General features: G+C 41.3%; 1 protein-coding gene across 3 annotated transcripts in view; it reads right to left on the bottom strand.

Annotated features, from left to right (window-relative positions):
- The window catches only part of SHB (SH2 domain containing adaptor protein B), a 138071-nt gene that overhangs the window by 76669 nt on the left and 44923 nt on the right, over positions 1–16479 (bottom strand). For all 3 annotated transcript variants that reach the window (XM_087741678.1, XM_087741677.1, XM_087741676.1), the window contains exons 4-5: positions 8442–8613; positions 3908–4027 (exon numbers count right to left, since the gene is read on the bottom strand). In XM_087741678.1, the coding sequence (XP_087597804.1) occupies positions 3908–4027; positions 8442–8613 (292 nt within the window). The remainder of the gene's footprint in view (positions 1–3907; positions 4028–8441; positions 8614–16479) is intronic.

Raw genomic sequence — 16479 nt, 5'->3', positions numbered from 1 at the left:
CCTCCTGTTTGTTGCCCATGCTGTGTGTGTTGGTGCAGAGGCAGTTCAGCTGGGTTGTTGGCCATGTTACCTTCTTAGAGAACATACCTTAATTCCTTTGAGGTATTTCACCGGTGTTCCCTGTTGGCTTCTATTAACTCAGGAGCCCCTGGCTCATCTCCATAAGCCTTCAAGTGAGCTCCAGTATACTCACCATGTCTCAGAGTAACAGGCTAAGGGCCCTCACTAGCACCCCATCCCTCTAACCTTGGCTTGTCATCCCACAGCTTGTCACGGGAAAGCCTGAAATTATCCCCTTCCCCTTTCAAGTCTAGTCTAAAGTTCTGTCAGTGAGGCCCACTAGCTTGTGAGCAAAGATCCTCTTCCCCCTTTGAGAAAGGTGAATTCCATCTGACGCCAACAGGCCTGCTGCTGTGTAGACCATCCCTCTATTGAAAAAGCTGAAATTGTGGCGGTGACACCAGCCACAGAGTCATTATTAACAGACTGAGTCCATCTGTTTCTTCCAGTGTTGCTGTGTGCAACTGGAAGGATAGAGGAAAAAATTACCTGTGCTCCAGACTCCCTTGCCAACTGTCCCAAGGCCCTGAAGTCTCTTTTGATTGCCCTTGGGCTACATGTTGCGGCTTCATTGCCACCCACATGGAAGAGTAATAATGGGCAATATTCTGAGGGCCATACCAGGCTAGGAAGCCTCCTGGTGATATCCTTAACACAGGCCCCAGGGAGGCAGCAGACTTCCCTAAGAAGTGGGTCTGTCCAGCATATTGGACCCTCTGTTCGCCTCAGAAGGGAGTCACCTACAGCTATAACCAGTCTTTTCTTCCTCATTGAGGTGGTCATGATACAGGGGGTAGGTCTTTCTGACCTTGGCAACACTTCTGGACCATTATCCACACCATCCATTGACTGACCTTCCACATCCAGAGCCTCATATCTGTTGCATAGAGGCACCTGGGAAGGCAAGGTAGGCAAGGAGGGGGTTTGCCTGCTGGCCTGACATTGGACTTGCCTGCACTCCTTTCCTTTAAGCTACTGCCTTCTGCCTGGCAGGAAGAAGATACAGGATCCCCTTAATCTTGGGGCTTTTCTGGTCGCTGTTCCTGTTTCTGTCTCAGGGAGGGCAGAGCATGGTTCCACTAGTCTGTCTCTTTCTCAGACTCCCTGATGCTCTTTAACCTTTCTACTTCCTCTCGTAGCTCTGCTACTGGGCTGAGCAGATCATCCACTTGGTCACACCTCACGCAGCTGTTCTTGCTACTGCCATCCATTACTAGTGAAAGGCTCTGTGTTCACATTTAAACCAAAGATGAAGGAAGCAGGAGGTCTTGCAAGTCAAATAGTAATGAGGCTGTAAGATTGCAGAGCAATGAATGATTTCTGTTGGATTTCTGGCTGACCTCAAGGTAAGCATGCATAGGTGCAAAATAACCTCATCACAGACTTATCAGATGCCTCTATGCAAGGGAGTCAGAACACAAAATAGTATCATGTGTTTGGCACTTTGAAGGGGTAGCTTCCCACAGCTAAAAGTAGTCATAAACCAGGCTGATTGTGAGGAAATGTTTCAACCAAGGATCGTGAGTATAAGCTGAGCACTGTCCAATGACTAACTCTTTGAGCTTAAGGAACAAGATCTCCACAATTACCAAAACTCGTCAAAACCTTACTTTGATTGGAAAACCATCTTCATTAAGGAGAGGATTAGAAAACAATGAATTACAAATTCAATGTCCTAAATAGGGACAGAAGGGGAAAAGAGCCATATGTGAGTGAGTAAAAATCAGATGTGAACAACAGCATCAAACATAACTTTGTCAGTAGTTTGCAGATGGTAATGGTCAGTGAGATGGCAAGTAAAACAGAAGCAGGTTTCTAGCAAAGGAAGCAGGTTTGCATGATAACTTAAGTGTGGTTAAATGACATGATCCTTTATTCAGCTAGATACTTTGAGAGAAAACACTGATTGCATTTGCAGGCTATTAGGAGAGCTCCTGGAAAAAAAGAAAACTGATCACCACCTAATGGACAGGACATGAATTCTAACTGCAATACCATGGGCTTAAGAGGATTATGTGAGCTTTGGAGGGGCCATAGAAGAACAATCATCATCACAGGGGACTGGTATACAGAATTAAATAGACTGCATCAAGGGGCCAGAGTCAGCACTAGACAAATGTATGGCAGAAGAGCTGAAGAGTACTGAAAAAATCTTATGCTCCGGAAAACACAGATTAGAGGAAGTCAGTCATTTAGCTACCTTACTATAGAGCAAGTTATGGGGAGACTTAAAATAAGTACCACCAGGGAATCTGGTTTAAAAAACTTTGGAATACAACAGGTAAAGGGACTACAACATGCAAAAGGACATTAAAGACCTGCATCTAGATGTCCAAAATTGCAAAATATAAATTTAACCGTCACCTTTTTCTCTTGAAGTTATGCTCTGGTTGAATAACAAAAATCATTGTTCTGATGCAAGAATTAAGTGAAATACTAAAAAACAAAAGTTATATTCCAAGACTTACATGAATTTAAGGGAAAAATTAAGCCTGCATATATCTGAAGCATGTGTCATTAACACTTCAATGTCTGAAAATATCTAGAGGACTACTATGTCAGAGAATACACAGATCAAATGACAAAAGGGACAACAGGAGCTGAACCACATTTCTAAAGTAGGTACATTCCAGTTCACGGTGGACCTCTGTATTACAGAGAGATCCCAACAATAATAGCAAAGGAATCGAGATCTAAAAAATAGTCCTACAAAATATTTTTCTTAAGTCCTAGAAGAGAATCTTAAAAGTAGTTAACTGATGCACTTCTACTCAACCCAAAGTGGGGATATAAAACCAATCTGAAATTTACTGTTTAGACCATCAGACTAAACCAGGGTAAATGTGCCCTTTATTTCTCGTCAACATAAGAATGTAAAAAGGATCAGGTTTGATGCTGTCTATGGAAGTGTTACCTTGTTACTATCAAATATTACCATCATCCCAGCAGTAAAATGTGTCTCCAGAACAGACCTATGAAGACACCAAGTAAAAGCCAAACTATCAGGAGTAATGCTAGTAAAAAACGCAAGCAGGCCTGTGTCCCAGACCTACTTGGAAGGGCAGGTTCCACATCAGACCCTATCCTGTAAGAGGGAAAGAAAAGAAACAAATTCTCTTTGCACTTGCACAGCCTATACCAAGGTCAAGGGGCTTCTTGTTCTCCTGCACGGAAAACCTGGAAATTTTTCCTCTGCTGCAAATGTAAGTGAGCTTATGTCCCTGCCCGTGGCAGGAGAGTTGTACTGCATGATCTTTAAGGTCCCTTCCAGTCCAAACCATTCTATGATTCTGTTCTATGATGTGTCGAAGCCAATAGCTGTAACGTACCCTGATCAGCCTAAGGTAGGTGAGGCAAGTTCAAAGCAGCACTAAGACTGGAACAATGCTCATTTCCTAATTCTGTAGATCCTTTATCCTTGATCCTGGGCTTTTTACTTTCAAGAATTTTAGCAATACTGTACAGCTCTACCACCGTAAACCACATGAAGCCTTCCTTCCATGTATGAAACTAAAAGAATAAAATCACCAAATGATACAGTTGGTTATTCAGCCTGAAGCAGAAGCAGCAGGAACGTTTCAAATCAGAACCAGAAAAAAAAAAAATCCAAGTTTATTTATTCAAATGGGCACCAAATGAAGACTAAAAATCTCTTAACATTCCCAGATTGCAAGGTTCCAATTCAGTGACTGTCACTATACATCATGCAGACTGACAGTCTCAAACTCCCTGGGTGCCCTTCTGAGCTCAACCAGTGCAGCAACAGACTGGATCATTTTCTCTTCTTGCACCAGAGAAGTTATGGCTTATAAATTACATTTATTATGTTTTACTGACAAGTACTTACTTCAGTGAAAGAGAATAGTCATGCTTGCTCGTTTGACTATTTCTTACAAGGTAGCTACATTCTTTACATAAACGTAACAGGTTTTCTGCATCTGTCCGACTGATTGCTCCATGATACCATCTAGGAAAAAGCAGAGATTAATACACACACATATTCCAACTCATACTCCTTTCACTACTTTGTTTCTTTAAGGTATGAATAATGGTTAATATCACATGAATATCTAAGATCTACCATATTATGGATTAAAAGCAGATTGCTTGCATTATCTGAAGTTAACTTTACAACTTGTGGAGACCTGTAGTTCCTGCCAGCTGAAGGAAAAAACTTAGATCAGGAGAACATGCAACAGGATTGGTGTACATATTTATGTAAGAAATTCCCACTCAGAGCAACACATTATAATCTCTATCTTGCAAGCAGTAGATCCACAATATACACATTTACTCTGTTTCATTCCTGTGATGTATCAGTATTTCAACTAATACACACAGGAACAAAAAGAAAACAAACAAAAGCAAACAAAACAAAAATGACATCTGAAGGATATGAACACTTAATAGCGGAAAAGATTTGCTAAAATAAATCTTTGAGAAAGGAGAAAAGTGATTAAGTGTGAAGATCTATAACAAAGACAGCTAAACACAGCTGTGACAACTCAGAGCACTTTAAGTAAATCTCTGGTGGATCTGTGGAGTGGGTGTGATCAATTCAGGGAAGAAAGGAAATGCAGACAGGAGTGGTAGGTCCTTCACTAAACTCACCACTGCAAACAAAGAACCTCCTCAGCACCTGCTGCTCTGTATCAGCAATTAAAATCTCACAGTCCAGTAGTAAACACTTTGACCCTTCCGCCAAGTTTCCTGATCTATGTAATGTGCCTGGCCCTGCACTGGGTCAATCACATCTCTGAGGAACATCTCTCCCTTCCTGCAATTGCCAGATGCACTTTGAAGCATGATGTGACACTACCATGCCTGCCTAAGCAGGATAATCCATACATCAGAAGTGCTCTCTGTCTGTTATTACCTGAAACTGTCACTGGCCTTGTGCAAAAAAGTTTTCTTCCATTTTTTCTCATTTTATTTCTCTGCTGAACTTAGTCTATAGGACATGTTCCAGCTAAAAGGTAAGTGAATAAAGACCAGAGGGATCCCTTTGACAGAAGTCATGCTCTTAACTACCTTGTGCTGATGTCAGCTCCTTTGTCAAATCTGATGATTGTGCTAGACAAAAGTTGGTGCTCAAATTAAAAATTCATGGTGTGTCTGGTTACAACCAAAGTCTGCATTAGAGAAAGCTAAAAGGAGGGTTATACTATTGTATATTGAAGACAGACTAGAAAGGGAGGCCCTGACAGCCCCATCACTTCTCAAGTAAAACTGAGGCACAGATGCGAATGTTTTCAGGCAGTGTTCTCCCTATGCCCCGTTAGATATTTACCGCTGAAGGATATTTCTCAACAAGCAATTTAAAGACTAGGTCTTCCGAGTGTAAGGGGAGAATATTAACACTAAGTGTAAATCAGAAAATAGATTTGGGAGAGTCTAAAAATTATTCCTATTAGCTATAAATAGTTTTTCTTTCTTCTCTCCCCAAAAGGCCAAATAAAACCAAAATAAAATATGACCTAGCCAAAACCAGGGAGGTACCCCAGACTCTGATATTCACAGGGGAGTATTTCATGTATTCTTCAGATCTGGTCTTCCCAGTTGGCAGAGAGGTTCACGGAAAAAGAATGCAGAGCTGGTTCCAGGAAGTAAAACCTGCTTTTAAAACTCTCAGAAGAAAAGCAGCGCAGTATGAAAACAACTGCTGATGGGAGAACATCTGATTCAGCAGCGATGCCTGGAAGCTGTTTTGCCTACAGCTGAGAGTAAACAGCAGTATCCAGAAGTGTAATTGCTTGTGAATCATATGCCCATGTAAGCGGGACACTCAGATTGCTCCTGTTCCAGATAGCTAGAGAGATAAGCATAGTGCTATAATCAGCTTAAAGTTCCTGACTGATTTGCTGTTTCAGCTGTATTGGGGCTGTTTGCCCTGGGTGTGTCCATTTTTTAAATGTCAACATATAGGTATTTGTGCTGAAAGGTCAAAGATTCAAATGTCAATGAAGTGATCACAAAATAGTGAAATGACAACTTGTGAAAGATACCAATGCAAAAGCATGGGACATAAAAACCTGAAGACATGCATGTCTTCTAAGATATCCTGGAAAACATAGGCACACAATGCAAACCTGAAAGAAAAATCAAACGTAATCACACACTTTGACCTTTATCAGGATCTCTTGCCAGAATTGAAAGCATCCTGACTGTGGTTTATAGAACATTCTTTCTGATGTCCCTTAATTTCTCAATGGTCAGGTTTCAGCCCTTAAGTGACCACAGCTCCACTGAAGACAGGACAGCTGCATCAATTATACAGTAAGTATAATCAGTTCTTACAGCTCACATAATGCACAACACTACTCTGTTTCTGAATTGGTGAGAGCAAAACAGGAAGTCACCAAATCTTGCATATAAGCTGGGAGGGATTCACTGTCAATAAGGCAACGGAAACAGCAGAACACACTTGCTTCTTTTCACTGTTACTGAGAAAATGGAACAAATTAATTCAATTCCCCTGGGTCCATGAGTTACTAAGTTCATAGTTACAGATTCCTTAATCACCAGCAACTAGAAGTATTTTCTTGATATATTATCACATCTTAGTATTCCTGCCTGCTTGGGAAACTTCCTAACCTACCCATTAGAAATCCACTTGTCAATTTGCATGCTTCCTTTGCTCTAGATCTTTACTCCTCTTTACAAAAACAGACTCCATTTTTGCAGAGAAAGATGGAATGGCTTGGCCTGCACTGTGGAGAGGTCTCATGCTCCTAAAACTCGAGCAGTTTGATTATGAATAACCTAGTGTACAACAAATGTAAACTCTTCCATTTTCTGACACATTATTGTTAATTGTGAATTCGTTTCAGGTTTGATCCTGCATAATGAAGAATGAAAAAGAATCTAATGTAGTTAAAACTTGAATAATTAAAGAAAGCAAAACTAGCCTGCAGTTTTCAGTTGTTATTATCAATTGCAGTTATATATAACTGCAGTTATACGAAAAGAGAGATCTACACAACAATATATTTATGAGTCAAAAATTAATTAACAGATGCTCAACTCCCTGCAGCATTTTAAGTGTATTTTTGGGGGGTATGGTGGGCTGGAACTACCCAAATCTGAGAACCAAATTTTAGAGTCAAATTTATAGCCTTTTAGTCATTTACCTAACAGTACCAGTGAGTGATTTCACAATAGTTGTTGTCACAAGGTTGCTGCTTCCTCTGTTGGAGATAAGTGTACAGTTTGTCAATGAGCAGAAGGTTCAAAGGTACTTGGTTAGATGGAATATGACACCGTGCAGATGATATTATTCTCTGTTTCAAGCTTAAGTTTCCAAATATTGCACATAAAAATAGAATGTCAAAGGAAAAGGAATTTCTGGAACTACTTTCTTTCAGACGCAACTGACAGAGGGGATTCTCTTCTACTGAGGATCTGAAGTGCAAAAGGATTGCTAATCCTCCCAATACCACTACCATTCAGGAACAAAGTAGTCTTACCAAGACCACACTCACATCTATGCTAAATTATGCCCTCCCTCTCCTGTGAAAATAAATTCTGCATCTAACTTAATGACAGTGTCTGGAGTAGGACTGCCTTCAGGGACTCATGACACAGCTTCCTCACTTTACTGTGTGAATCCGTTGGGCTTCTCAGTGCTCACAAGTACCAGTGTAACCTATATAAATTGCTCCACAAGAAGATTTTTCTTTCTTTGTGTAACAGGGGGTTCTGGCCCCTTCTGTGAGGCTGTGTCTTTGGTATGATACAGGACAGTGGTTCATTCCGTCACACAAGCCAGTCTGTCCAAATAGTTCAAGGAAGGGTAACAATGAGGCAGGACAGAAGCTACCCTTGTGGATACCAGACGTTCACTCCAGGGAATTCCCCCAGAACTTGAGTTTGGGGCTAACGATACTGCATCTAAATACCACCCTCAAGTTTGACACCACCACAGTAGAAATAACACACTCTTTTCTGAAAGCTTTGTAAGCGATCTTATCAGTCTCTCCCTGGAGCAGTGTTACAGCCAGATGCAAGGCATGTCTGAGTTACTAGAAACATGCTATGCAGCCACAAAGACATGGAATCTGTGCAGCTTTAAAGAACAATTTGTAGATATGTAATATACACTTGTTTTCCCTAATGCAATGTAATCAACATGGTTGAAAGTGGAATAACTGCATGTTCTTGGCAGATAAAATTCACTGTTCCTGAGATGAGTTTCCTGTTTAACTCTATTTTGTCCCCCGTGAAAGTTACTTACACTTTGCAGGATTAGTAAGAATAGTTTTTTGTGAGCACTAACAGAAGGAACACTGAGGAGGGGCAGCTGGACAGCAGGATCTGGGACACTTGTTGCTCCTGTAAGTGGGGAGGCAAAGAGCTAGAGAGCAATTACTGTGCTTACTTACATCTGCTTTTCCAGTTGAATAGTTGGATCTATTCTCTCTCCCAGGATCCCACAAAATTCTGGACTGCCATGTTTGATGGGTTTAAAGCCTCCTCCGGCTGTTCTTAACTGCCTGTGCTGGTCATTTGAGGGAGAAGGAGATGCTTGCCGTTGCTCACTTCCATTAAATTGGGCTGCAAGATACACAATAATTACCTCTCCAGGCAAGGTTAACAAGGACCAAAATAGTTGTAGCACTTAGAGAGGTTTCACGCTTCCCAGGGAGAATAAACAGGCATCCATTAGCATTAAGATGCGGTGGTTTTTCTACAAAGTTATATGTATCATGTAAAGGTGTTTCTAGCTATGCAAAACAGTCCTAAAACTCACTTGCTTTTCCAGTAACAAAATCCACATTCTTCTAAACCTTGTTACAATAACTAGGGCTTATCTTAACTTTGATACTTTCTTCCCCAAGAGATGATACTGTTAAACAAGTAACAGTAACAAAGATAGGTTTTCAGTCACGCAACATAATTACAATAACAAACAAGTGAGAACATCGAGAATCCAGCTTGCCTCAGTTTATGTGGAATCATCCTAACAGTGACCTGGGTGCAAATCCAGACAGCTAACACCCATCTAGCCACATCAGAAATACTGGCAAGCAGAAATGAATTAAAAGTGTATCCACTTATACAATGCTGGCAACAAAGCTTTTGTCTTGAAACACTAGGATACAAAGTGATGAAAAGGGAAAAAGGCATGTTAGTTTATCTCACAGACTATATTATTCCAAGAAAAGCAATAGGACTTGTTTTGCAAAGCTGTAATTTCTTAAAGCACTGCAACATCTGCAGCAAAGCACATGCTAATGATGTCAGCATCCTCATTCTACACTTACTACACTTACAGATTCTACATATCTATAATTTCAAAGCATTAAAGGACAGAATATTGACAGAAACAGTGAAAGGTGCTACCCACACCATCTTCCTGACTCTCACCACCTTCTATGGTTTGCTTCTTCATCAAAAACTGACACTTCCAGCTGCAGATGGATTATTGTTTTAAGGTCATCTAGTGGGGACCCGGCAGAGAAAATTTCACTGTATCAGGAGGCAAACATCACGATGCACACAAGCACACACAGCACAATCAGCTCCTCTGTGAGTTCCAACGGCAATATCAGAGAAAATGTTACAAGGACAATTAAAGGGACTCCCTACCACAGCATGTTGTAGATCTCATGCATTTAGGACTCAACTTATTATAACACACAGCCAGTTAGGCATGTGGCTGGTAGTACTTCTTGTTTTAAAGCAACGCTATACTACAGGAAGACAGCTGTAATGTTCAAAAAGATAATGCATACAGAATAGAGATGTGTTGGATGTAGAAAATGTTTTGGAGTATTTTTTTTTGTTGTGGTTATTTTTATATGCTTTCCTCATGGGGCTTAGGACACTTCCAAATTTCCCCTCTACTCAGAGAAAGTAGACACAAATTATTGCAAAAATTGGGCAAATGTATTAAATCATATTCTGAAGTGTGCATGGCAGAAATAGGCAGGTTATTTCTAAAATGGAAACTCAGATTTAATCTCATTACTGGGTAATGAAAGCTGATTAGCATAACAAGGAGAAACATTGCATGTGTGTACTTGCAGTGACACATACGAACAGCACTATTATTTCAACTGTAAGAAAAACACCTGGATTTAATTTGGGAACTCTGTGAATACTGGTGAACCTAATGTCAGCCTCTGACCAAGCAACATCTTTCAGACACCAAAAAATTCAGTTCGCAAAGCAAACATGAAATTCAGTTCTGATTGTAAACAGCAATATCTTTACAACATGATGGTTAGAAGTAGGATCTGTTCTCTGAAGATAGCACAGACAAAGTTACATTTCAGATGCTTTTGAATGTTTTTTTCTGTCTGAAAAGCCCATACATGTCTCTGGACTTCTGCCCTATTTCTTTTTTTTTTTTTTTTTTTTTTTTTTTTTTGAGAATTAAATTGGCAGGAAGAAGCAGTCTGAAAGGGATATCCAGGCAGATTAAACTGACAAGCACGATACCCAGTCAGGCACCAACTCATGTAATGGTGTTATCAGGACTGAGTTTCAGCTGCTATAAGTCCCCTCTTAATCAAAACTGCAGTATATACAGTGAAGGTTCAGAAGCTCAATTCCACACAGCTGGGAGTGTAAAGTTTTTTTATTGCTATGGTATTTCTGTTTACATAGTCATTACAGTTATGGAAATGACTGCATACTCTTCCTTACTCTCCATGCGTCCTCTCTTCCTCTGCCCTGTAGCTGGTGCCATAACCCTCTTGTGGTGGCACGCCAAAACTCGCCTGCTTGAAGTCCCCCAGGGTCCTAGTCACCAGCTTTCTGTGCAACAGCAGCTGCAATCAGGAGAGGTGACCAAGTCTGGCATCTACAGATCCTCCTTCAAGGCATCCATGATCAGTGCTGGAAACTACTACCAGATGGCGTCTTCATAAGAGAGGCCCTATTCATAACAGAGGGCCACTTATTTTGAAAAGCAATACTAAGATAGGCTCTACAGACTTAACATACATTTCCTTTACCCAGAGGTTTGCTATCTCCACATGACAGCCTGGAAAAGCCTGATTTCTCACACACTCAAATGGGAGCCAGTGTCAGCCTGACATTCCTGAATGGGCTCTCTGGTGTTGCTATCTCCTTTTCCAGCCAGACTTATGTACCAGAAAGCTACTTTGCTCCTGTTACTTTGCCAACTTCAGCTCTTCTGGGCAAACCAGTTTGTCCAGCTTGGCAGGACCTCTAACAAGACCTGCCTACTTCCCATAAAAGCCACCAAAACCACATTTCAGCTTCAGCTGTACAGCCTCCAATGAAACAAAATCAAATTTGTTTGTGAAAGAATTCAAGCTGCAGACAGTCAAAATGCTGCACTCCAGCTCTGCTGTACAGAGACACACCTTTCAGCACTGCAGTTAACAGCATAAGTCCCTGAGGAAGGCTATACATAGCTTGCTCCACAAGTGTCAGCATGACACCAGCCCCAGAGCCATGCTTAGGAGCCACAGTGCAGACATGCTCCCCTCAGCCTGAACAGACTTCATGGCTCGTGCACACTTTCAGTCTGGCACATCTCTAACTCCAGTTTGGAGATAAACAGGTTCTATCCATGCTTCAGCAAAAAATCTTGAAATCATTGCAGAGGAACAAATGTTTTCCTTAAAAGACTTGCATGAGTAATTAACTTCATGATAATTCTAGTGTTGCTTGCCATATTGCTTTGTTTCCTAGGTCTATCACCTGGCAAAACAAAAACATTGGTTACATAAGTCTCTTTGTGTCTGCACTTCACATCACAAATATCTGTTGTTCCCTTCAGATGAACTTCTCAAAATAGGAAAGTTTTAGCAGAGAGCCCCTTCAGGTTCACAGCCTCCACAACTCCAAGTAGTTGGGGGATGGTAGTTGTGGACCTGTAAAGTGGGACTTGTCCATTGCTAGAATTTCTAATACCACTTAGATCAACATTGTGCTCTTCAGTGAAATCAACATCAGCTAAGAACTGAAAAAATCCCCACCTGGTCTAGTTACATTAGCTAGCTACATTACAGAACAACAGTACGCAATAAGCCAGAAAAGCACTTCACACATCTCAGCAGAGGGTCAAAACTTTTCCATTGCAAACTTCCCACTGTTTCAAACTCAGAAATTGGACCTCTTCTTTCTTTATTTTAAATATTTGTAATTCCTAGGAGTTAGATTAAGTATAGAGACACCAGATGAGACAGCAGCTTAAATCTATGCTTGCAACTAATCCTTATGCATTGCTTTGTAACAAATAACTGGGTACCTAAGATATACTAAGTTATAATGAATGACAGATGCAATCAAAAAAATCAAATTAATCTCAAAAAATGTTTACTCTCTTAGCATTTTAAAACAGAATGCTGCATGCTGAACCCATAAGGAATTCAACCATATCATAATACTTTTTAATTAAACTTCTTTTTAGTCTGTTACTTTTGTAAAGCAATATTTTAATTCAGTGTGCTTTCATAAGAGTTAACTACACAATGCTTAGAAGAATATTTACACATAGGGCAATGATAAAATCTCATATTGTATGGATTGTGCCTTATTAATTTACAGTCACATGTAGACAAACTAAAAACTACAGATGAAGAAAAAAATTGTCAAAACTAAGATTCTCTTCTTTAAAATCAACGTTCAAAAAAACTATTTCAGAATTTACCTGATAAAGACCAAAAAGGTGGGCATGGAGATGATTACAGAGCTCAAAGACTTTACAAACACCAAATGAGTTGTGCACAAAAAAGTATGCAGTAGAAACTAATGAATCTGTTCTCTGGATTCAATGAATTAAAAAACAGCCATTTCATATAATATGCACAATACATGAAGAACAAGGTCTAAGATTTCTGTATGCACCCATATGACTCTCAAAACAATAACTTTTAAAACTAATAATCCCATTTCTGTGGCTGCTGTATTACTAATTGAGAAATCTGTAAAGTGTACTGGTCCCACAGCTTGTATCTTACTGTTGCTAAACAATGAAGTTTCTAGTTTAGGTATGTTGCATACTTTGAAAGAAAAATGACTTCTGGGTAGCACGCAATCACCATCCATGTGCAGAAAGATCACAATAACTATGATGTTACTTTTTGCCTTTGGAAAATGATCAAAACTAATACGTAAAGAAAAACTCAACTCACAGAATCCCTGTCCTACGCTAAACCACAGAAGCAAGCTACAGAGAGATAAACAGCCCTGAAGAGTTCCACCTTTGAAGACTTAAGTGTCACTGGCTCAAGCTTTTGTTCCTCCCTGACCTTTTATGTAGTCCAAGGGCTTTACTTACCCTTTCACTTTCAAAAAAAAATATTTGCTCAAAAGTACCTCTAACCTCAAACTGTCAAACATGTCAAACATGCAAGAATGGCTGAACATGACTCCAGCCAAGCAAACACTGGACATGTTGGCAAAAAATAACTGGAAGCCTTTCAGCTAACACAGTCAGCAAGAATTAATTGTTCAGCTTCCTTTGCAGGAGCTCTTTAACAGCAATCTGTAGTCGCTGTAGCCCAGACATGGCATCTGGCCCAGCTCAGAGGGCTAGAAGGATGGAGATGAATGAGGAAGCACACCATTCTTCTTCCTTGTGGGCAGAAATGCACATACAGCTAATAAGAGAGGGTCTAGAGTGATAGGGAGCAGGTGTTTGAAGGTGGGAGAAGACAAATCTCAAGGATGTGTAAGAAGGTAACAGAGTGGGACCAAGTGTCAGGTAGAAGGATGAATGAGAGAGTCTAGACATAGATGCAGTTCTGTAGGACAAAAGAAAGGGGAAAGGATGACTACAAAAAAAGAAGGAAAGATGGGTAAGATGCAGATGTGCTGGCAGAGGGAAAACGGTGGAAAACCCTCCTGAATCTGTAATGAAGAATAAAGAAATTCCCTGAAAAACAATACAGAGAGCAGCCTAAGACCCACTGCAAATGAACTGCACAGCCCCTACATGTGCTGTGGGTAGCTTGTGGATCCTTCCAGATAGCAGACACCCTACCTCTACAAGAGTTACTGTAGACCATGCTGCTGTGTAGTAAGGCTCACCTGTCAGGAGATGAAGGCTGCACATATGTTCTAGGCAAAGGCAACATTGCTGCCATCATAAGGTCACATGAAAAGGCACGGAAATATCTACTGAACTGGGACAGACACCAATGCCATAGCATAAACCCAAAGCAAAAGGCTTTACACATATACACCAGAGTGATGTTCAGCATCTGCAAAACAGCCATTGTGGCACCAGAAACGTAGTCTCTGTTGATTAGACTGTCTTGACACACAATAGATATCCCAAATCATAGCCAGGATCTCACAGCCAGGCAATCTCCCAGCACAAGTCTTGCAAGCATTTCAATTGGTCCAGCAAAGCCTGAACCAAAGCCTGCTTCCACCACACAGAGCTCAGCAGCAGAACTGTATATCCTACTAGAAGCCACACAAGCAGGTTAGACTTTTGTGTTGGAGTTCGTGCTCTTTAGGGAGAGAGACTACCTTACCTGCACAGCATCCAGCAGAACTGGATGCTGGTTTAGATGCCAGCTTGAAAGAACTATCAGCACAGGCTTAATGAGAAAGAGACTGAGCCTGGAACTCTGCAAGGTTATTAACAGCTCACATGCCAGAGCAAACCATGCTGCCAGGAAGTAGAAATCAGTTTTCTCTATCCTGCTCTTCTGTTCCACAGGGGCCCAACAAGAGGAAAGGGGATGCTGGGCAAGACACTTCTTTTTAAGCAGCTGTTTTAGGTTCATCCATGTGTCTCTTGCTCCCACCCACATTTCACAGGATGGACACTACAGACATCAGCTTGGCTTGGAAACAAACCCAAATAAACCACAATCTAAAGACATAAGAACAAATGAAGCAGAGAGGCAGAATCACTCTCACAACAGATCCCCACTGCTATACTTCACTGTCCTAGAAGAGAAACACGTTTCTGTCGCCCACATATGCCTACCTATTAGGGGATCAGGTCAGAAACACCCAAGAAGTGTGTTGTCACAACAGGCTCTGTTTACAGAACAGTAGCCCTCTATAGCTGTGGAGAGAAGTCACTTCTCATTTGTGCAGCGTGGCACAGAGAATTGCAAAATCATAGAATAATTCAGGTGGAAAGGGACCATGGCAGGTGTCTAGTACAACCTGCACAAGGCAGGGTCTGCTAAGTGATCAGATCAGGTTGTTCAGAACTTTATCCAGTCATCCCTTCACACAAGATGAAAAAATCTAAAAATGGAGACTGCAAAAGCTCACTGGACAATCGGTTTCAATGCTTGACTGTCCTTGCAGAGAAAATAAATTTTCCCCATATCGAGTCAGAACCTCTCCTGATTGAACTTATGTCTCATCTTCCCATCACACACCTGCTCATTTGTGAAGAACCTGGCTCCATCTTCTCAGAGATCTCCTCATAGGCATTGGAAAGTTGCTATTACGTGCCCCCAAAGCTTTCTTTTCTCCAGGCTAAGCAAGCCCAGTTCTCTCAGTGTCTCCTCACAAGTCATGTGCTGCAGTTTCCTGTCATTTTGGTGGCTCTCTGCTGACATCAACATTTATCGACAGCCTTCTTGCATCATAATACTGGACACGACATTACACAGGTTGTGTAAGAAATGCAAAGTAAAGAGGAACAGTCACTTTGCTTGATCTACTGCCTATGCTCCTGTTCACGCAGGCCAGGATGTTGCTAGCCTTCGTCACTGCTGGGGAGCACTGCATTTAGTCCACTTTCCCCAAGGACTCCTTAAGCCCCTTCCAGCAAAGCTGTAACCCAGCAAGTCAGCCAGCCCTTGGTCCATATTTTTGCAAAGGGTTAGTCTGCTCCAGGTGCAGGTCGTTGAGTTTGTCCTGGTTGGATTTTGTAAGTTTGTTGTCAGCCCATTTCTCCAGCCTGTCCAGGTCGCTCTCAATGGCTGCTCTGCACACACACAACCCCTCCCCCCCATCTGATATAATTCCAGACTTGATGAGGTGCATTTCCTCTCCTCCTCCTCTGGATTACTGATAAAGATGCTGAACAGGAAGGGTTCCAGAACAGATACTCCGAGTAATCAAACTTGTAACCAGACTCCAGGAAGAGTATAAATCACTAAGCCCTACTCTTTGCGTTCAGTGACCCTCACAGGTTTTCATGCATCTAGTAGTCTACTCATCTAGGCTACAGCATTCCAAACCAGGTAACACAGCTGATGCCACAGCACAACATGCTGAAGGCTAAAGTCAACATAGATGACACCTACTGCTCTCCTTCCATTAACAGATCTAGTAGTTTCAATGCAGAGAGCAAACAGGTTTGTCAAGCAGGATTTACCCAGCCTAAATTAACATTGACTACTAATCATTGCTCTCAGGCTTCTTCCATACTCCTTCCGGAGCCACATCTCGTTTCTTCCCTTCTCATCCCCACAATCATCACTACCCACAGCTCTCCAAGCTTTCTGCCAAGCTGACTCC

The sequence above is a fragment of the Nipponia nippon genome, unplaced genomic scaffold (assembly GCF_047370975.1).
Source record: "Nipponia nippon isolate SJK-2023a ecotype South Korea unplaced genomic scaffold, ASM4737097v1 scaffold_8, whole genome shotgun sequence".
Lineage (NCBI taxonomy): Eukaryota > Metazoa > Chordata > Aves > Pelecaniformes > Threskiornithidae > Nipponia > Nipponia nippon.
The sequence above is the reverse complement of the archived record's forward strand: the minus strand, read 5'-3'. Positions and strand labels throughout refer to the sequence as shown.